General features: G+C 37.5%; 2 protein-coding genes across 2 annotated transcripts; both read right to left on the minus strand.

Annotated features, from left to right (window-relative positions):
- Positions 1 to 1,657: 1,657 nt before the first annotated feature.
- LOC140231051 (uncharacterized) lies at positions 1,658 to 2,380 on the minus strand. The gene has a single exon (XM_072311205.1). The coding sequence runs from the start codon at positions 2,378 to 2,380 to the stop codon at positions 1,658 to 1,660; it is 723 nt and encodes a 240-aa protein (XP_072167306.1).
- A 3,632-nt stretch (positions 2,381 to 6,012) lies between these two features.
- LOC140230366 (uncharacterized) lies at positions 6,013 to 22,564 on the minus strand. Its single transcript, XM_072310514.1, has 10 exons — positions 21,557 to 22,564; positions 20,495 to 20,724; positions 17,662 to 17,774; positions 15,429 to 15,573; positions 14,165 to 14,776; positions 13,350 to 13,461; positions 12,503 to 12,626; positions 11,462 to 11,576; positions 10,503 to 10,612; positions 6,013 to 8,396 (listed from the first exon to the last, which is right to left on the minus strand). The coding sequence occupies exons 1-10, from the start codon at positions 22,425 to 22,427 to the stop codon at positions 8,306 to 8,308; spliced, it is 2,523 nt and encodes an 840-aa protein (XP_072166615.1). The 5' UTR covers positions 22,428 to 22,564; the 3' UTR covers positions 6,013 to 8,305.
- Positions 22,565 to 23,613: the final 1,049 nt, after the last annotated feature.

A 23,613-nucleotide genomic window follows, 5' to 3' on the forward strand; every position in this document is an offset into this window, starting at 1 on the left:
AACAAAGTGTCCAATGAATCATTGGGATCTCCGCCAGTCTCTATAATAAAAAAAAAAAAAATGGAGATGAAAATGTCGAGGCGCATAATTGCGTTCCATTGCACACAAAAACATTACAAGTAACGTACACTCTTCATATTTTCCCTGTCTTTCATTTCTTTGCAACTTATATTCAACTTTTAGCCAACAAGGACCAATATTAAGTTGTTCATTGCAAATTATGCCTATACATGCTTGCTATTTCTTCAGTATAAAGTACTGTATACGTGTCAACCAAAACTGCATTGCGTTGATTAGCCCCCTCTGCCCGGACCAGATCCGTTTAGTCCGGCATTAGGGAGCTTTAGATTTTAGACGCGCGGACGTTCAAAGGGAAAAAACATGGTCTGAGCGTGCGCAGTAACTTGACGTGCGCTACTGCGCACGCTCAGACCATGTTTTTTTTTTTTTCCTTTGAACGTCCGCGCGTCTAAAATCTAAAGCTCCCTATTGACTTAACGATGACTTTAACAGTATTGCGCGTCGTCGATAGCCTGACAGTGCGACCTCCCGATGCAGGTTGTTCACACTGCAGTGCTAATAATTATCATCATAGTGACCTTTAGATCTGTGACGCTTAAATTACGACTCACCTACTCCCGGGTGGACACTGAAAACAACTGTCTATACGCACGTGCGGAAAACAGTTTTTTTTTTTCCATACTAAATGGCGCCATCTCAGCCTTGGCGTCCCAGATCTAAAATTCGTTATCAATCCCGCCGCAAAACTGAACTCGAAAGACTATTACAATGGTATGATAATAACAAACAATATCAACAAAGAAAAAAACTGAATGTCATTGCATACATGTATTTTCAAAAATGTGTGCTTTCCACAAGAACTTGCGATCTCGTATCATCATCACTTAGGCCTATAGTGATCGCCGTACTGCCTTCAAGGACGACAAGACATGAATATTTTGTACACAAGGTCTCAGTCTTGCAAAATGGCGTAAAAGAGGGAACAATACAAACATTGTGATTCCAGTTAATTTTTTAGCATGCATTTCTTTAAGTGTTTTATCACACTGCACTGTTTCAACGTTAAAAATAATGAATGATTACTGAGACTGAAAGTACTTTGCACCTTTTGTTTTAAACCAGAAAAATCTCATTTGCATGATTTCAAGGAGTATAGTGAATGGGTTTAGTGTTCGAAGACATACATATAAGTATTCTTTTCAGCACATTCAAGGATCACATTCAGAGATTGAAATGTTTCTTTCACTGCATATAGGGTTATTGAAGAAAAACAACGTAACCTTATATAGTCACGGCAATCTTTTCACTGTCATCATCAAATTACATTGGAATTTGGCCTCACCTTATACATTCCAAACGCACCACATTCAGACAGGGACGAAAGACCACATTTGAATAATGCAGGACAATAAAGTACAAAAGCTTAATGTGATAGCCATTCATCGCCATGGAGACCGGTTTTTAAACAAGCTCACCTGGCCAGAATACACTGTATCTGTGAACGCTATTGTTTCTAATCATGTTCGCACCTGGTTTCAACGTAAGCTATAACAAAAGACTGTGAAAATCCTGACATCATCACTTTGATACTCTATAATAGTCAACACACACCCACACAGGGTTATTACAGTCTTTATCACACGTAGGTAGGAGGCGTCGTTATGTGAACATCGTCTGCTACAATTGTATTGATCTCCTCATAGTCCTGTTGGCCATCTCCTGATTTGATCCGTTTCCTCTCCTTTTCTTGAGACCCTTTCAGTGGGGAATATCTATACCTTTTCGATGATGATTTCCTTGCACCACCGGGTCCGGACCCTGCGTCATCATCTTCACTCTGAGCTTCTGTAACTGCATCAATGACCTCGCCAAGGAATTCATCCCCCGGCGTCGGCGCAGTTTCATTCGATGCAGGGTCTTTTTGATGATGACTTTCCTGCTCAATTGTGTCAGAGGATTCAATTTTGGAATGTTCGGCAAGTTCGTCTTCACTCTCTGGCGACGTCAGAGACTTGTATTTGTGCTTCCCGGACGAGCGTTTGGTGTCATCTGCCTCCCGCTCCTCTTCTACGTATTCCATGGACGAAGGCTGTATCCCGATTTGCATATCTGGCGGCGGAGGTCCACGGTCCACTCCTATAGAGTCTTCCAGCAGTTCTTCAGTGTTTATTTCATCCAGCGTGACGTCGTTGAAATCATCTCGCATCATGCTCTGACCGCCTGGAATCTGCGCTTCTAAATCGTCACCGTTTTCCGCGTCATCGTCGTTACCACCATCTTTACCCAATCGCTGCTTTTTCTTCTTCTTGTAGAAGCAGTAGGCGCAGCAGCAGGCGGTTACGCCGATCACGAGCCCCATTTGATTTGATGCGATCCGAACAGATGGACAGCAATACAGAGCAAGCCTCTAGACCAAGGCGAGATGTAGACCATTTATCACAGGATCGTACAGGATTCTATCCTCTTTGAAATATTTGCAGTGTGCTGATGCCGCAGATTACCTCAGCAAAGACTGGAGTATGGCCTGAAACAGAGAAAAGAAAACAAATGAATATTCCGCTCATAGCTTCGCATATATGTTTAAGAGAATCTTTGTTTTGACTGTCGAAGAGAGAAAATAAAAAAATGTAGTGTTACAGTGGTCGTGTGTGTGTGTGTGTGTGTGGGGGGGGGGGGTCAAGGGTCGATATATGTGTGTGTGTTATATATATATATATATATATATATATATATATGCATATATATGATGTGGCAACATAATTATATCATGACTCGACACTGACATTTTTTTTTTTTTTCTGGTAACCCGTTCGGGCCACTAAAATCTTTGAATTTGAAATTTTTGGTGGCCCGAAACGAATAAAATATACAATTTCGGAGCATTTATGATACCTGTATAATCAATATGCACATAGAAAAGGCAATTATTTAATGGCGTGTTATCGCAGTTTATAGCAGGTCTGTTCATTTCAATTATTATGCCAAAATATTTGATTGAGTTAAGCACTATAGTGTCTGCTTTCTTGACTCCTTCGAAAAATAAGTCCGGGTAGCCATGTTATCTCCAGTGCTAGACCATCACTCAGTCATAAAACACGAGTAATAATGGTACAAAATTGCGTCACTTCACAGACAATTACTTACCTTGTCTTGTCTGCAACGATTACACTTTACAATCCTGAAATGTCAAGTCAATTCATTGGCGTGCACGAAGAAGGCTTCGCTCTCGATGGTTCAATTGTCCAACTGCCCAATCGCTGCATTCACATTCATTTAAACATTGCTAAGACGAATGTAGTTTATTTCAAAGCGAGCGAATATGTAAAGGCCGAGAGAACATGTCTTTCCGCCTGACCGTCTTATCTGTCGTTATTCATTAACTGATATCGGGTGTGGTTGGCAATTGTGTCAATAATTAACAGAACTCGCAGACGATGTCTTTATCACATTTTCCAATGTCTACTACATAGAAGACGCTAGAAAAGCACCGCTATTTTTCTTTTTGAGCCTTGATTGTTATCACTTTGTGCGATACCATTTTCTGTGAATGGAAGAGAAGTTCGTCCTCACGTGTGTTTGCTCTTGCGCACGTTATTGGACATTAGCGAGCGATGTATACACAATTCTAGATATAAAAGGTAATTTCCTCTTTAGAGGGCAAGTGTTAAGAAATCTTCACACTTTACTAAAGAGATTTGGACTCAGCGGGAATATTCATTTTCTTGCTTGGAATACAATCATTTGAGTAAGATTTTTTTTTCTCCCTCTCTCTCTTTTTACTTTTTTTTTCTCATCACAAACATAGAAAACATTCGACCAGAAAAGCAGGTAACACTTCTCCCTAATAGTAAAATCAACATCTCGATTAGGCCTACTATTTGAATCTTCGTTCCCCCCCCCCCCCGTGCCTAGGTAACCCGGGAAATATCTAGAACATACTTTAATTTGCTTCATTTGCTAATGAAACTTTTTTGCTATGTTAGGTACAGGCCACAGTCGGTTGTACATTGTCATAATGTTATTGTTACATAGATATTAATAGTTGTCCATTCACATTGTCACATCGGGATGTCTATAACATTGATACGGAGCTAGACAATGACAGTACTTACCATGTCATGTGACATCTTCCTGAAACCTTGCATTATTGTATAGAAGACACAATTCTACAATAACTAAAATAACTAATAACTAGAATCTTGCAATTTCTATTTCTCATGGTCCGAAATAAAAGAAAATATAGAACTCCATTTTGTCTCTTGGTAGTTTATATTCACTTACTCATTTATTTATTCATTTATTTATTTATTTATCTATTTGTTTATTTATTCATACATTCATTCATTTATTCATCCATTTATTTATGTGTTTATCTTTGATGTAGGTCTCTATGACATCTACACTGTAAATACAATACATAATCTACATCTGCTTTGTCTCTCCGGAATTCATTTCGAATCAAGGTTATTAGTGCTAGCCAAATAAACTTCAACAAACCATTATCTTATCATTATTTTGCCCTAGATGGAGTACTGACAGTACGGGATATTTGTATACGAGAGATGATGTTTTGTCTTTGTAAGATTCTTTTCAAATCACTGGTTGTTCAAGCGTGCATGACAAATGCCCAATTAGTGGTAGCTATTGGCATGATTGGACCATCAAACCAGCTGCCATATCCTGGCTTGTTGGTTTTGTGTTATGTTGTTCTTGTGTCGACAATGTACATGCGATAATAAAACATGAAAAACAGAATATCACGGACAATCAAAGTATATACAGTGTATATTATATATATATATATATATATATATATATATATATATATATATATATATATATACTGGCATCAAAAGACTTGACCAAAACATGGCGGGCGGTGCAAGAACAGTAAATCTATTGACATCAAATCTTGCACATTAATAGACGTGGCTGGTGTTGGGTAGCATCCCTTTAATCATCGAGCTTTCGGGCGAAAAGCCCTTCTTCAGGATCTATACAGTCAATGACAACAACGTATAAATAAAATCAACCTAGGTATAAGATCATACTAAACTCAACTAGCCTCATATACTATACATTTCAAAATATACTCAACATAAAGCAGACCTCAATTCAGCGCATTTTATAACAAACAACACTACAAGACCACACTCAGCACCAACTCAGCACCAACACAGTAAGTTTTGTTTTGCGATTGTATTTAGTAATAGTATGCTGATTTGTTTTTTGTTATAAAATGCGCTGAATTGAGGTATGCTTTATGTTGAGTATATTTTGAAATGTATAGTATATGAGGCTAGTTGAGTTTAGTATGATCTTATACCTAGGTTGATTTTATTTATACGTTGTTGTCATTGACTGTATAGATCCTGAAGAAGGGCTTTTCGCCCGAAAGCTCGATGATTAAAGGGGTGCTACCCAACACCAGCCACGTCTATTAATGTGCAAGATTTGATGTCAATATATATATATATATATATATATATATATATAGAGGGGCTATATAAGCCAATAAAACCTCCAAAACAAGACAAAACAAAACAAAAACTTAGTGTTGTTTCCTGTTTATCATCAGCTCCTCATTAATACGTGCATTTTGCATTGAAACACTGCAATGCTATAAAGTGCAATGCACACGGTAGAAGATGGACCATACGTAAATCATGCATAGCAAAACATAAACATACAATATAGTACCTTGTGACTTATTGTGTATGTAATACTATGTATGCATGCATACATACATAACCCTCATGCGTATGCAAAATAAAGTGGAAACTCAGTACGAGATTCTTGGGACCAAGACGATTTGTTCTTTATATCAGATATTTTATTCAGTTAATGAACAATTAAAAAAAAAAAAAGGAAATAAATTCATTGGGACTGGAGAAATTAGTTTGTTATATCAGGTATTTGTTATATTAGATCTCTTATATATATATATATATATATATATATATATATATATATATATAGGGGCTATATAAGCCAATAAAACCTCCAAAACAAGACAAAACAAAACAAAAACTTAGTGTTGTTTCCTGCTTATCATCAGCTCCTCATTAATACGTGCATTTTGCATTGAAACACTGCAATGCTATAAAGTGCAATGCACACGGTAGAAGATGGACCATACGTAAATCATGCATAGCAAAACATAAACATACAATATAGTACCTTGTGACTTATTGTGTATGTAATACATTGTACTATGTATGCATGCATACATACATAACCCTCACGCGTATGCAAAATAAAGTGGAAACTCAGTACGAGATTCTTGGGACCAAGACGATTTGTTCTTTATACCAGATATTCTATTTAGTTAATGAACGATAAAAAAAAAAGAAGGAAATAAATTCATTGGGACCGGAGAAATTAGTTTGTTATATCAGGTATTTGTTATATCAGATCTCTTAATATCAAGTTTCCACTGTATTTTAATGCATCTTTCAAATTCAATCATAAATGGAAAGGGTCATTTTACAGGGTCTAGGGCAACTACCCCCTGGGCAATTACCCCGGACCCTTCCCCTGGCCCTAATCCTAATCCTAAGCCTGAACCTAATCCTAACCCAAACCCAAACTCCTAACACTAAACCTAACCCTAACCCTAATCTTAACTCTAACCTTACCATTAACCAGTATTTAGCCGGGGGGTAATTGCCCTCTGGGGGTAATTGCCCGGATACGCATTTTACATTTTACTCGAGTCTTTCATGCACCCCAGCTTTAATGACCATAATACATTCATCACTGTTCAAAACACATGGCAACGCTCATAAATGATTTAAGTGCAAGCAAAAAACTGACACAGGTTTGGTTTGGGGCTTATGAAATGCCATATTGGGTTAACACATCATACAGGCTTACCCAATTACAAAAGCTTTGTTTACAATCCTGCTCTTCAGTTTTTCAGTTTCCATAATGATTTAGAAAATCACATTAAGGCAACAATGATTGAAACATTAATCTTTAAAATACTATGCAGGCACTGCTTTACATAAATCTCACACATTTGTTGTATGGAATCTCAAGTAATGAAATCTATATGAAATGTTGTCTTGCCATGAATGCACTATACATAATAGTTGAGAAAAAGATAACAGAATTCACATATGTGATATCACAGAGTTTTTGTATCTTTCAATATTAAGAAATTCATAAATGAAATCACATACTGTTTCTTCACATAAATTTCATTGATATGACATGATCTCACTATCAAGAAAAGACATAACAACCCTAGACTAAAAAACAACAACGAAAAAAAAAAGAAGAAAAAAACCCTACATGTGGACTACAAATTGCCATACACTGTGTTCACACAGGAAGTCCTAAGGAATTGCTTCACTATTCTAATTTGGCAATGACATACCTAAGTTTTGTTTTTGTTGTTTTCTTTTTTGGTACAAATATAAATCTATATACTTATGATACAGCATTATGAGTCATACAGAGTAGATTTCTTCTATTTCTTAAATCCTCCCACAGACACTACGCTGCAATGGCGATCCTCCTGTGTAGCATGTATGACACATGGTAATGTAATTTTCTTTTTCTTCTAACCAAAGCATCACATGCTAAGAATGTTATGATATGAGAGGCTTCTCTGCCCGAGTTCATATCAGCGCCACAGATAAAAAAAAGGGCTCCCCACATTTGCCCTAGGGGCCCGCGTGATGTTTCCAGAAGTCGGCACTGTAATAACCTCTGGATGAAAATACACTAAAAATGATTTCATAGGAACTCTTTGACTTTAACTCACAATCAAGAGAAATAAAATAAAAATCTCAGATTTCAATGGATGATATTCCTGCTTTATTTCATTTATTTTTATCTATTTCTAATTGTAATACATGTTCCTTGCAATGATAGCACTACATTGTATTATCAATGGTGTTTGTCAGTGTAAAGTAACTAAAGTGTTCTCCTAAAATGACCAGCTACACTGTACATATCTTCATATACTTTTAAATCACTCCTCTATCACAATGAAATTTCAGTATAAGAAAAGAAAACTACCAGTCCCAAGGTATTTGTTATAATGGGAGTCCACTGTACAATAGTCTACAGGAAGGAGTTTCTTGCAAAAAACACAGAGAATGTCAAAAGTTTTTCAGCATTTTTCAAAAATCCCCTCTCAAGGCTTCCATGGTCTAGCACAGAAGAGCCATGTATGCACAATGTCTGTTCAACAAACCCAGTATTTCTTGAGATACTTTGGATGTTGAAATGTCCAGTGAAGCAGGATTTGGATCACTTATTATCAGTTTAGCATTTATTTTTTCTTTCCTTTCTTGATGTCTTCCATCTTCTGTGCTTTCCTGGAGGTGGTCTTGTTCAAATTGGCAAATTTCTGCTTGTCAAGTCTGTAACAGAAATAAGGCAAAATTAAACAAAACAAAAACAGAAAAAAAAATCAATATATGATTAAATCCATTATTAAAACCAAGGAATTGAAATGAACTCACGAACAAACACTTGCTAAGATATGTCACTTAAAGATATTATTAACCATGTATGTGACTGTGCATCACAAAACGGAACAAAAAGTCACACCCCTTGATTTTACGTGAGGACTCAAAAAAGGTAAAACGGGTCAACAATATTGAGTTTTTCATATTTTCTGAAAGACCTATCCTTCTTCTATATTATTCTTTAGTTTGGGATCATAACATGAATGGAAAGTGTGTTTTCAGCAGTTTTTCTACAACCCTTTTTGGGTGGAGAGATCAGGTATGTAAAATGATCAGGTATGAGGCCCCTTTCATTTCTTGAAATCCTTTGCATACTCTTTACTTTGAACTATAATAACTTTTTAAAGGATAATGCTACTACTTTGAAAGTTGGCATTAATCGTGAATAGAATGTGTTAATAGAGCATACTCAATTTCAGCTTAATCTAATAATCCTTTCATTGTTGTTGCTCCAGCGGTTTACATCCTGGTGTTTTGTCCCTTTTCCTCACACACCCCGCACGGCTTGGTAAAGATTAAGTGTTTGAATAGACCCTGTACTTCAGAACCTCTTTCCTCAGTTCACACTTTCCCAGAGTGTGTGCGTTCTTTCCAGCATTTAGATAGGTTAGGGGAGTCCATATGAATTGAGTTATACATCATTTTAAAGCTTAGAGTCAGCTCTTTCAGAATCTGCCCTCAACTAAAAATCCATGTCTGGTGACCTTTTGTTCGTTTTGTGATGCTGGGCCACGTATGCAAATGAAACAAAAATCCAGTTTTAGTGCTTAAAGATAGTTCTAAAATGTGAGTTATATGTAGGGATAAAAAAAATCAACCAATATAAAAATGTCAATCAGTATAATCAAAGTTAAGTATTGCTAATCATACAAAATGTGAACAATTGCTACACTACAAATTGTTTCTAGAAATAACTGTCTACAGTTATGGTTTATTGAGAAAACTAGTGATATCTCCTTATATTTTAGGCGTTACTGAAAATTTTTTTTATATAATAGGCTGTTTGTGATACAACTGACTTACACATATGCATCAAATGTGATATCTCGAATTTTTTTTAACCCTAAAAAGACTGGGCTATTTTGGTAGCTCGAAAGACTGGGGGGGGGGGGGGGGGGGGGGGGGGGGGCTAAAGGGCCCCCCCTTAAGATCTCGGCCGTGGATCGCGCGATCGCCATGGAAATTTGCACAATGGTAGTGTGCGATGTAATCTACAAGATCGTATATTCAAATTTTACAAAATAGTCTTCTTTTATTTTATATTGATTAATTATGCTAATTTATGCGAGAAATCAGACTCTTTGATCTAAATCAGTAAATAAAGCTCCAAAAGTGCTCATTTTTGGTTTAATTATTCTTAGTGGCATTCTTAGCAAATGTACTTAAAAAAAAAATCGGTATCAAAATTAATTTCTTATTTATTTTATTGTTTTATGAATTTCTTATGTATTTCTTTGTTTTTTCGACCTTTTGTTTTTGTTGTTTTTTTTAACAAAATTTGTGGCGGACACTTTTTATAGCATAATACTCCTAAAACAAATTAATTTTAGCCATTGAGAGTAAAAATAAGCATATTTATATGAGCCATGTGAAAAAACTCAATTTGCATTGACTTTGTACACAAAATCACATTTTTGAGCCATTTTCGGCCTCACGTGCATGTACAAAAAGTTATGTAACTTCAGAACCGTACCCCCGGGCGTCACAAATTTGGTATCAAAATGTGCGGGAAACTCGAAAGAAAAAAGTCATAGAGCATCGCGGCGAGAGCATTGCGTGTTGCAGAGTAATCGCGCGAAATGTCGAGGGGGGGGCCTTTTAGGCCCCCCCCCCCCCCCAGTCTTTTTAGGGTTAAATCACTGCTCCCAAAGGTAAACAGTAGGCCTACCTAAAATATGATGTGTTAATTCAAGGAATGCTGCACAGAGAAAAAAAAACAAAACAAATCAAAATACAAAATCAGAATCAAATTAAATCAAGTCAACCTGTCACACCTACCGGCTCATTTTCGACTTGTTCCTACAACCAGTTCCTCCTTCCCAGTGAGTGGTCCTGGACTTTGTTGTGTTGGAGCCACACGCAATGCAGGGCTTGTCCGCGGAATATATCTTTTGAGAGATCATAACGATAATGGCAATAATAATAATAATCATCATCATCATAACAATACCATTAAATTTTGCTGCTAGTACTAGTCATACTACAACTGTACTACAACAACAACTACTACTGCTACTATTACTACTACTACTTCTACTACAACTACTAGTACTACTACTACTAGCAATATTTATGGTCTTCTGAACAAAAGTATTATCTTCAGAGTGACACTGTTTTAGCAAAGGGCTCTGCTATTTTTTACAATGAAGCAAAGTAATGTTGGTGGAAAAGAGAGATTGCTGGTATTTGAAGGTAATACACACACACACACACACAAACAAACACACCCACAACGTAAATTGAAGACAAAAAGAGTATGCACTCAGTTAGATGATCGGTTGTTCAATGTGTGTCTACATCTCATCACTTCTTGTTCACTGTGGACCAACCTTGCCTGAAAACTGTCAACATTTGCAGGATTGCTACCAAGTTGTTGGCACAAAGAGTTTCTACATCACATCATCGTCCCATCCATATAATAGTAATAATAATAAACCATTTTTATAGAGCGCAAATTACATTCAAGTCTCTAAGCGCTTTTAGAAATGAGAAAAGACAGATTATACATGTGTAAGAACACACAATACAAAGTAGAAAATTACATATATATCAACTTAAACACATCATTAAACAATTTACAGAGCAATGGTTACTTTACAAACAAATGAGACTTCAATAAAGACTTGAACTGATCTAATGATGAACATTCTCTGATATCATTGGGGAGCTGATTCCAAAGCTGTCCAAAATGATTTGCTTTGCTACAGGTTCTGAGAGAGACTTCTGTAATTGCCTACCTGCTCTTTAGCACAGAATCCACAGATCATTCTGGTGGCAAATTTCATCTCATGGTCCAGCTCAGCTAAATCATGGCACTCGTCACAAGGATAGCATTTGCCGCAGCACGGAAATCTGCCCAGAAGAGAGCATACAAAAGAAACCAAAATGATATCATGACAGCATAAGTTCCACGTCTAAGTACGAAAAAGCTCAGGTTAAGAATAAGAAACAAGAGAAGAAAAATATCGTAAGTTAATTGAGGTGATTGGCAGTCTCCAGAATTAGTAGTACATGGAAGGATGCATCTGATGCCACACAACTCTTCTTCACAGTTAAGTTCTTAAGAAAAGCCTGAGAGTGCATCCCAAAGGACAGTTTTTGAATTTTCACTCTTAATCTGAGTTCCAGCAAAATGTCTATACATGTATTAGTACACTGATCTATTGCACGAACAACACACATTTGTCAGGCTTCATAATAACATTTACAGAAGCTGATATTATTGGTATTTCATTTTAGTTTTTGTTTTTAAGTCAAAATTATAATGGGTCATATTAAAGCAATACATGTACCCTGCAGCTTTCTTCTATCTATCAATTTATGCAATCATGATAATTATGATATCAAAACAGTGATTTTAAAGAGCAGCTTTGAATAATAATTACATTTTCACAATACCAAAATTAATGTTGATTTGGTACTAAAATTTACTGTAGCTGCTTTACTGACATAAGTTCATCCTCTGCATGTGCTGGGTACACTACAATGCATATGACAAAGGATGTCCACAAAAAAAAAAAGAATAATAAAAAAATAAATAATAACACTCAATACAGGAGCTGCTCAGAAACAATGAAGACATTCTTTGCTTGTTGCAAGCTCCCCTGCATGGTCTCTCACAAGGAAACCAACAAAATGAAAGTTACACACACTCTGGCAGGACGAGAATGTGAAACCGAGACTCATACAAAAACAATAACAAAAGTCATGCTGTACAATATCCATCGCATGTATCATGCACATTACAATGTAAGTAGGCAGAAAAGAGATGGGCATACCGAAGCCATCTGAAGCTCTTCTTGTAGTGCTTGCAGGCTCCATTTGCCGGGAGGGGACTGCCTTCTTTGACGGCTGGATCTTTTACACGTCTCTGCTTCTTCAATGAGACGACCTCTTTCGGCCCTGGATAAAGGAAAGACAAATGGAAATGCTGCTGATTAGAGGAGGCCTCGAGATAGTGATTCCAGGCTTGCAGTAGTTGAACTTGACTGCCACATGGAAAGTTTACAATTAGTGCTTTACACGCTCATGACATGGCATTCATTTGATGGAATCGACCAACATTTTCTCACAATGAGAAGACGACACATATCAAAAGAAAGTAGACAGAAAGTAAAGACACTTTCAAAGCTCACTGAACGAGCATATTTCCCTTTTTTTTCAGTCCCTTCTCAAGGGGTGAAGAAAACACTGCTCTTATCAGTTACAACAACATACAAATAATCTTACATGATAATGCCACTTGTTGCACGAAAGTGTGACTCTTCACTTTAACTTAATGGCATCATTGATAGCCAGTGCCAGTTTACATTACATTGCATTTGTACCAGTTCACATACACATAGAGAGAGTTCAGACAAATACAGAAAAAAAAATAATAATTTTTAGTGTTCACAAAATCATCATACAAACAACATTGTACATGTTTACTTTCCTCTTTTTCCTTCTCATTCTTAAAAAAAAAAAATGAATAAAAAATAATAATAATAATATATATATATATATATATTTTTTTTAATGAAGCAAAAGGTTCTTTGCATTCATCTTTTTGTTTGTAGCTGTTTATAAAAAAAAAAACACAAAAAAAAAAACCCTTCAAAAAGCTCTTCAATTTTCTTGACGTACCTTCAGGAGTTGAGGCAACTAGTCTCTGGAACTTGGTCGATCCTACAGCAATGCTCATTTTCTCATGACACTTCAGGCACCACACTTGTCTGGCTTGTCCATACTGGAAGCCCTGAGCACAATAAAATGAACACATTTGATTTAAAAAAAGGCTGATTTGTTACAAAGTTTAGCACTCACATTCAGTAAATGACGAGGATGCCAACAGAATACTTCATGCATAGGATAGTCGGGTATTAATCATCAATTATGCCATGCTTAGTTTCATGCTTAGGGCAATAATAAATACAGGACACAATATGAAAGACAATGTCTTCCAAAGCTATTAGGCTCCATTAATCTCTGTCGCTTATTCTCATTGAAGTGGCTGTTTAGCTTTTGATGATGTGTTAGGGAAGGAAAGTGAAGGGTTTAAGTTTTGATGAAATGGCATGACAAAAAAAAACCCAAAAAAGTCATGCATAGAAAATGAATGTCATCATGTTTTAAAATAAGTAGACTATTACTGTCCTACAATCTTTAAAAATATGTGCTTCATGTCCATGACCGATCTATTCAATGACACCTCAAGTTCACAAGTCACGTCCAAACAAAATTACTAATGTTTCTCTTCTTTTTTTTTTCCCATCCATCAAATCTATGGTATCAATGTGAGCCATAGGAGGGTTCAGTATGCAACATGTCCAAGTACATTAATCTTTAATGTATACAACGGTACCTGGGCTAATAAGCATACTTTCACATTTCAGAAAAGTAGCTTGAAGATACATTACATTCATAAAAATACAGCAGGAGATGCTGTAACAGCAACATACCTTGACATGTGTTTCGTCCGAGCACATCATGCAAGACAGAGTGAAATTGCTCTCGAACAGGATGAGATCCACGGGCACACACTCATTCAGATCAAGGAAACCCAGGACGGCAGAGAACTGGTGGACGATGCAGGGTCTGTAGGCCACTGTCTGCTCTCGTTGGCATTTGGGGCAGTGCACAACCAGGGCCCTGCCATGGGTGACGTCTAGACTGATGTTCTCTTTGCAGCGACTGCACTGGATGCACAGCCTGATCTTCTGGCATGTAAGGGTCGCTGTAGACTCACTCAGTTTCAGCTGCTGCAGGCGGATTTCTGTGCCACGCCTATTATCAGTGGGAGACTCATAGATGGACATTTTGGTTGCTGACGGCTTGCTTTCCTTCTCCTCCTCCTCCTCATCATCATCATCATCTTCGTCCTCATCATCTCCTTCACCTTCTTCCTCCTCATCCTCATTCCTGCTTTCCACCCTTTCACTGTATATGAACTCCTTTCCTCGATATGAGGTTGCCTCACTCTCCTCTGAAACTGCCATCTCACTGGTAGCATCTGGCTTGGCATATGAGATGAATTCAAACCCAGCTGCTTTGGCATACACCTCCTTTTTGAACTATGTCAAAAACAATGGGTGAGACAAGCAAATCAAAGTTGATATTGTAGATTATTCGGGGTCATGTTTATGGTGGAATTGTACACAGCCAAATCGGTCTACAAAGCATTTCCCCAACTACATTGTATGCTAGACATGGCCTGAAATTCAAAGTGATACCAAGCTGTAATAATGGACTTTTCATATATACTGTAACAATGCTAAATCTAATATAATCCTTTTTTTTTTTCTAGTCCTCCCTGATTCTATACTCGAATTTTTAAGCTCTTCTGTTTATAATAAGATACAACTACAAACAGCATGGTTGCCATCCTGAACACTTCCTCCCTTTTATCTTTCTTTGTTTTATCAAGAAAGTGACATCTTTTTCAGTAAATCAAAAATCAATACCATGCATTCTCAGAATAGGAAAAACACTTAACTGAGGATGTAATGCACAACAATCATTATGATATTGAAAAATATTGACATTAATTTTATCGCCAGACACAACTGCGATGTAGTACAAAAGGACACACTAACACTATGGCAAACAGAATTATTCCGAATATACTACATTCTTGTGTTCTACACTACATTTTGTAATTACAGCACAGTGATCTACAAGGAGACGAATTGAACATGATAATCACCACCATGGTATTTTAAATACCTTTCTGGCGCCCTCTGTGAACAGCTTCTCCAAGCTCCTGTCAAACCATCGGAGGAAAGGTCGCACCATAAGCTCCGCCCGGTTCGAGAGTTGGTTGGTGGCATGCCGAGCTGTGAGCCACTCTGCTATTGCAACTGACATGTGCCTGAAAAAAAATCAGAAGCAAATCAGGAAAAAAAAAAAGAACTGTAAAAAAATTGTACAGCAGAGATTGTTTCCTTGAATTTTCTTAAGAGCTCTGGTTGCTTATGTATTATGTAATTGGTTAATTGGTGTAATTGTGTGTATTTGCCTGTTTGTTCCAAACTGCTATTAAATCTATTTGCACAAAAACATAGAGCGAGCCACAGCGAGCCACATAAAAATGAAAAAAAAAAACAACAAAACAGAACAAAACCCAAAACAACATATTCCTGAAAAAATGCCCTCCCCCTAAAATGCCCTCCCCCCCCAAAAAAAAAAAAAAATTAACATGCCATTTTAGAACAAAGACGCAAACAGCAAAGTGCCTGAAAGAAACAAGGCTTTTAAAAAAAGTTATTGTCACCAATGAAGGTGTGTAGAACTGTCATTCAATTTAGATGTTCAGATTATAAAATCTAAAAAAGCAACAACAAAAGTGTTAGGTGTGAGAATTGCATGAAGGTATCTTGAAGGGTAGGATGTGTGGGTGTAAAGCGGGCAAGCTTCAACAGTCTGTGGTATGTGTGTAATCTTCAATCCAGGGCATTTAAGTTAAGTGACCCATGAAATAGAGTACAGTACTGAAGTGATAGATGTTATGGTTTTGTTGTTGCTGTTTAAATAAACATAAAGCTTGGACTGGAACCAGGCATGGGCATGGTTAGCAAAAGTTATGTTTTTTTGGTTAGTCAGGCTAGGTGAGGTTGTTTAAAACAAATTTCCATGGCAATGAATGAATATGATATAACACTTTGGTACTCTATACTGGCAGATACTGTTTGGTAACACAGCTCTGCTTGTGATAAAATGTGTGGCCGCCATGTGGTCTTGTGGTCTGTAATCATAGTTACATGGATTTGGGGTGGCATGGCTAACAAATACCATGTGTACTGATTTGTGGAAGAAGACAGTGATCAAATGAGAAGCGTCAGAACTATCACTGTTCCATTCAAAATCGACACATGGAGTTTTTGATAAGATTTTAAACTTGTAGATTGTCCTAAATAAGGTATACAGAATTGGCCTGTTTTAATTTGATAACATTAGTAGCTGGCCTTCAAAAGAATCTGATAATCCCTGCAAACAATAGACAGTTTAATCATGAACACTACAGAGCAGCTTAAAGGACAAGTTCACCTTCATAAACATAAGGATTGAGAGAATGTAGCAATGTTAGCAGAACACATCAGTGAAAGTTTGAGGAAAATCGGACAATCCGTTCAAAAGTTATGAATTTTTGAAGTTTTAATGCAGTAACCACTGGATGAGAAGACTACTGCATTGTATGAATAAGTTAGAAGTCACATGCGTACAACAATATAAGGAAAATACAAAGAGAATTTCACAAAATTTCATCTTTTGAAAAAAGTACACATTCCCTTGACTCGTTACCGACATACATCTGTATGTTAGGGGTAATATCATTCCCCCTGCCTTTAGAAAGAGGCAAGTCAAGTGCTCTTTTATTATGCGAAAAAAGTGAAAATATGTTGAATTTTCTTTACATTTTCTTTATACTGTTGTACGCACAAGCTGTAGTAGTCTCCTCATCCAGCGGTTCCAACACAAAAATTTTAAAAATTCATAACTTTTGCATCGATTGTCCAATTTTCCTCAAACTTTCACTGATGTGTTCTACTAATATTGCTGCATTCTCTCAATCCTTATGTTTATGAAGGTGAACTTGTCCTTTAATCATTAACACTACGTATGATGAACCTTGAACTCACTTACCTCAACTGGTATCACAATATATATGGACAAGTCCTGTAATATATCACTGAAAAAAGGTATGAGGCTGTCCTCATTGTTCATCACTCAGACATTTCAAATCTACTGTATTATATTTCAAAATTTGAAGAAAAAAATGTTTGAATGCCCTTTGAATCTCAGTCTAGTCGAAGATAATAAATGTGAATCATTCACACTATTCAATCGTATCCACTTGCCATGAAAATGATTTTAAAAAAATCAGCTGTTTGTAACTACGTAGGTACACGTATACTTTTTTGTGTATATACGTTGTACCTTTTTCTTTGTATATACTTACGTAAGAATTACATTTGGTAGAACCTGATCTTCGGGCATTTCAAGCTGGAAAGGTTTCAGTGGGTAGTCCATAGGGAAAGTGATCATCAGGTCAAAGTTCTTGAGGTCAAAAGGCTGTAAAAAGAATGAAGAAAACAATAAGTTACCATAGATATTACATGGATACTCATGTTAAAAACTATAGAGTATTAGTGCAACATAGAAAACATGTACATAAATATAAGAGGCTAGGCCACTGTATATCAATTGTTTGAGAGAAAAATATATATATATATATATATATATATATATATATATATATTGCAGGAGGATGAAATTACATCAATTTGAATATATGCAATGTGTGTGTGAGTTTTGAAAAAAAAAATATGACTTTGAAAAATAGATGCACTCTGACTCATATCACCCTACAAATGTACATTGTATGTATGAACTGCATGTTAACTCACTTGTGTCTAGACTCATGCTTCTAGCTATGAAGGTTCACACATTTCATTACAATAATTTGTTAAAATGAATTTACATGGCTGATATCACTCCATATGCACTCATTTTCACTTTGGGTTTGTGTGTATGTGTGTGTGAGTGTGTCTGTATGTGTAAGTGTAAGGCATATTAGTGTCAGATATGAATATGAAAACCTTAGTAGAAGAAACACTCAAAGCAGTATTCTTGACTGAGAAACCTACTACCGGTATTCATCTTCAACAATCTACCGGTATTCAGTCTGTCATGCACTCATACCACAATATGAGGTCACTTTCCTGAAATACCCTTGCACACCACAGTGACTTTGCAAATTTTTCTCCTGTACAAATATGATTGTGAATTTGTACAGTTGTGCAAAGGGAATCAGTTCCAATGAAATTTTGTCATGTCTGTAGCCACATTATTTTATTCCTAAGTTGTATAAAGTTGTATGTTGTTTTCCAGTGATAGGCTAGACAGGGATCATTTACTTTGAGCACAGTGAAAAAAAGAAAAAACAGAAGAAAAGAAAATGACTGATTACACACTGATACTACTTGTATACAAGGAGAGAAATTGGTGTCAGCATGCAGTACAACTCAAGAACACTTCTTTCATACTGAAGGGCTGGCTGTAGGTTGGAATATGATATCCAAAAATTCTGTAATGATTTATATGTATAGTTTCTATGACTAAATAAAATAATCTTGCTGAAATACATTAGTAATTAAAGCATGTAGCGACAATACATTCATATGCAACTTAATCAATGGCATTGCATGAAACTAAATAAAATTAGGAAAAACTGCAATCATGGTTATCCACTATACAAAGTACTTTCTTTGTTTGTTTTTCCTTAAAAAGAAAGAGGTGGGCATTTCCACAGCAAAAGCACACACACACAAAAAAAATGCAACATTTTTGTCTTTCCATGTTGTGTACATTGTACATTACATGCTAAGGCTAGAAGTGGTATACTAGTGTTCATTAGAATTTTAGAGCTGTTATTTGATCTTTTCTTTCAATTAAAGATAATAAAAAGTTTTGGTACCTCAAAAGCTTCCCTGAATTTCCTTGTCTTGGTTTGTGTTTCAGGTTAAAGTACGTTGTCTGTGAGAATTACTCGCCCCAAAGTGCTCTCATGTCTTAGTAATCGTGCAATAATGGTTTCGTACCAGAGCCGACGCTGTCCAGCGTCGATAAATATTGTACGAAACCACTGACTGCGACCAGCAGCGTGCAGCCCATTGTACGCATAGCTAACTGCGACCAGCAGCCCCATACGCATAGCGTAATGGGGCTTCGCATTGTAGTATTCAGGATCATGACAGAATTAGTATCGCGGGTACGTGTCAACTTAAAATCCAAAAATTTCTTCGATTTGAAGACTTACCAATTAAGTTGAAGTCTTGAAAACAGGCTTCGAACAACGTTTGGTTCTGCCAATAGTCCCTTTCTGTTCGAATTGATGACTGAATGTGACTCGGTCGAGAGGACCTTGGGAGAGCTACATACACTGGATACCATGGCCAGCGCATGCGCAAACAAACATCTTATCCGTTCATGGATTTGAAATTTGTGTGCGTGTGATGTGTTCGCATGCACTGGCTGTAGTATTCAGTGTACTATATGTAGCTCTCCTAAGGTCCTGTCGACCCGAGTCACATTCAGTCATCAATTCGAACAGAAAGGGACTATAGGCAGAACCAAACGTTGCCCGAAGCCTGTTTCCAATACTTCAAGTTAATTGGTAAGTCTTCAAATTGAAGAATTTATGGGATTTGAAGTTGACATTTACCCTGCGATACTAAATCTGTCATGATCCTGAATGCTACAATGCGAAGCCCGATTACGCTATGCGTATGGGACTGCTGGTCGCTATGCGTATGGGGCTGCTGATCGCAGTTAATTGCATGATTACTAAGACATGAGAGCACTTTGGGGCGAGTAAGTCTCACAGTGTTAGTTATATGAAAGGTACTTTAACCTGAAACACAAACTAAGACAAGGAAATTCAAGGACACTTTTGAGGTACCAAAACTTTTTATTATCTTTAAACCATTCAACAAAGCTTCAGTGAGCATTCATTATTTGGCCTTCATAAAACTTTCTAGCATTGCATGTAAATTTTCCCCCAATTTCTTTCATTTTGGCAAAAATTCTAAAAGATTGTTCATATCTTTGAACTTTTTTTTTGAAGCAATTTTGGGGCAAAGTTATCTCTGATTAAAGTGTTCTAAAAGACGATAGTACTGTACTGTGAGGTAATGCACATTGGAAACAGAAAGTGAAGCGACATCCCTGAAATGTACCCTTTTACTGTAGAAATGCCCAGGTACAATTTGTCAATTTTTTGTTGCACTCACCCAATCTGGATCTGTAGGACTCACAGTGAAGCGGTATGTTGGGTTATTCTCATCACCCGACACTTCAAGCTTGTCACCTGGAAACCTCTTCTTTAGCTGACTGATCTCTACTGCCCTCATCTGCTGAGCATCTCCATCTTTGAGTTCCGCCAGAGGTCGAGAGGTCACTGTCATCGGATTGACATGTTTCCGAACTTCTTGCCATTCCCCCTGATTAGTGTTTTTATCGTCTGATAAGAGGAAGATAGAACAAAGAAATGAAGTGCATGATAATAACAAGATTACAAAAGTGTAGGACCCTACTTGTTGAGGCCAGATTTACCACCAAAAAAAAAATGCCTCTCCCTCTGTGACAGATGCACTTTGATCCGTCATTTTGACATGAATACACAATAAATGGAACATAAAAAGAGACCATAAAGGCCATAAAATGATTGATCAGCTCCAGTTTATAAAAAACATTTTGTACTCTACATAGTCTCAAGTCTGTGGGAACACATTAACATCAACGACAACGAGCAGATCGGCCATGTTCACATACATCCATAGACAGGAAAACTAGATATGAAAAAAGGAAATCAAATTTAATGCTTAACAAATCAGCACAAAAAGAAAACAGCACTTGATACTTTTATCTACACATATGTACATTTGTACATCAAGCTAACTGCACCAGCGACCCCAACACATAGTAATACTGTAGTTACAGCGCCCCGCGCCAGGGTTAACATCAAGTAAAATCATATCATGGGTCCATGTCCCTTTCTCCTGAGTTACAGCACATTAATGTATGTTGGGGGAAAGTCTCATAATTCTTCGACCCACCAAGTACACCCAATAATACAATGAAAAATGAAGGAAGATATTAAAGTTTCAGTATGTGTTCCTTCCATCCCTCCCCCTCCCCCCACTAAAAATGAAAAACATATAGAACCTACAGACAAATTACAACAAAATCCAAGAAATTAAAGAACTACCGGTATACAAGGTCCTACTCCTATAATACTCCTAAGCTTGTCTAGAATTCCAGACAAAGAATTAGAATATAGGCCTACAATGTACCTCTTGACACGTCCAGGAGACGTCCAGGAGTCTTGTTGACCAAGACTGTGGTCTCATCGTGTAGGTATCTGCAATGGTTTCCCATCCGACAGTAGCCCCTGTCATAGAACTGACACCTCCTAGAATCTCTAGTCTTCACTCTTTGTTGTCCATCACCAGTGACGGACAGCTGGGATGTCGATGAGGACAGGGATTCGACCTCCTCTTCTCCTCCAGCCCCCTTGGGCTGTACGCCACTGATGGCATCGTCTCCTTCAGACTTAACTTTCTTGCTCACGTGGGCGAATCTGCACTGGAGGCCATATCGACATCGCCCCGTTGAGGCAAAGAAGCGGCAAGTTGGCAAGGTACTTGTGGCCGCCACCGCGGCCGCCCGACTCGACGATTCTTCATCCTTGTCGAGTCCCTCTTGATCGGATTTTCGGCGGTTGGGATGAGCGTAACGACAGTTCTTACCAAATTTGCACCACCCTGTTCTGGAGAAAAACTTACAGACTTCTTTGGTTCCAGTTACTGATGACGAGGACTCCTCTTGCCCATTTTCCTCCGTCAAATTTGTCTCACTAACGTTAGTGTGAGTGGTCAGTGTCGTATCTGTAGACCTTTGAGACGGCCCTTCTTTTGAATTTAATTTTACTGCTCCATTGCCGTTGATGTTGACCGGCGGTTGTGCGGAAGGTGCAATTTTAGAGACTGAACTGCTGGAGTGAATAATTTCTGGGTTACGTATTGTCGTCTCCCCCTGTGTCTCCAGAGTCATTGAACTGTTCTCTACAGAAGATTGCTGTGGTAGATTTTCAACAGAGCATGTTATCTTCGGCACCTCTGCACAACCACTGTCGTCTGTCTGTGAAAGGGAACCCTGTGACATTTCTCTCTAGAACGCGTTCTACTCTCTGCACTTTTCAGAGCTGTCTATAGACAAATACGTCTACACAGTTTCTAGTCCTCCACTATTAATGCGGATATGTCAACAGCTTCCCCCTTTTTATGCAAACGTGCGACAAATCCTACTACCGTTATACCTTACTTGCCTTGTTGAGGGTTCGGATTGCTCTTGATGTCACGATGATGTCGCAATCGCCGCTTTTATTCATTGTCATGTCACGTCATATCAGAAAATCGCTTGTTGTACGTGCGTACACTGCGTTCGTGTGTGGCGAAGCGTACAAAGGTCACCTGATAGAACACACAGAACACATGACCTCGCACCTCCGTTGTTGCCAGGCTTAGTTACAATCATAACGAGTAATTCGAAAAGATGCGTTTTGTACTAACTGCTGCGCATGTGAATAATATATGACAATAAATGAAATGAATTTCTTAGATATCGTACATTTATTACAATAACTAGATATGAGGAACATTTAATGCCTATCATACGCCCTTTTTTAGTAAAACGAGCACCGGCAGAATGGCAATAGACGTCTACGCTCAGGCCGTGGTCTACAACACAGAACTCGCTGTGGGTCTACAACAGTATGACGATTGACTGGGATTTGTGTACAGTATCAGATTGCGCAATCTTTTGACACATTGCGCAAGAGGTTATCACAAGAGAAAGACGATTTGAGAAGGTGAGGACATAGGGAAATAAGAATGATAGAAGCAACATTAGTAATCTAAACAACCGCTATTTTTGTATAATTATGGACATTAATCAATGTCAAACGCTTTCAGGGGATAGAATATTAAATTTGGCAGCAAGTAAAATCATATTCATTCAGCGAAGTTTATCACATCACTGGGAAAGATGTAAGGGTGGGAAATTACCATGTGGTAGGCCTATCTGTACAGGTTTTTTTAACGTCAAATTTGAATGGAACTTTAAAGTTCTACTTTCTTGAATGTGAACATGGATGGAGTGGTTTCTCTCGAGAGTATGATTGTCACTTGTAGGCCTACATTATATTTTATGCCATCCGGTCTCTTACACCTTGTACAAGGAATTGTCTTACAGGGAATACGGAATTTCCACGTGTTTTGTATCTATAGGCCTATGGCTGGACCTTTCCTTGTTGGGCTGTAGGAATTGCATCTTTCCCTTTTCAATAACT

This window comes from Diadema setosum, chromosome 7 (assembly GCF_964275005.1).
Source record: "Diadema setosum chromosome 7, eeDiaSeto1, whole genome shotgun sequence".
In the NCBI taxonomy this organism is placed as follows: Eukaryota; Metazoa; Echinodermata; class Echinoidea; order Diadematoida; family Diadematidae; genus Diadema; species Diadema setosum.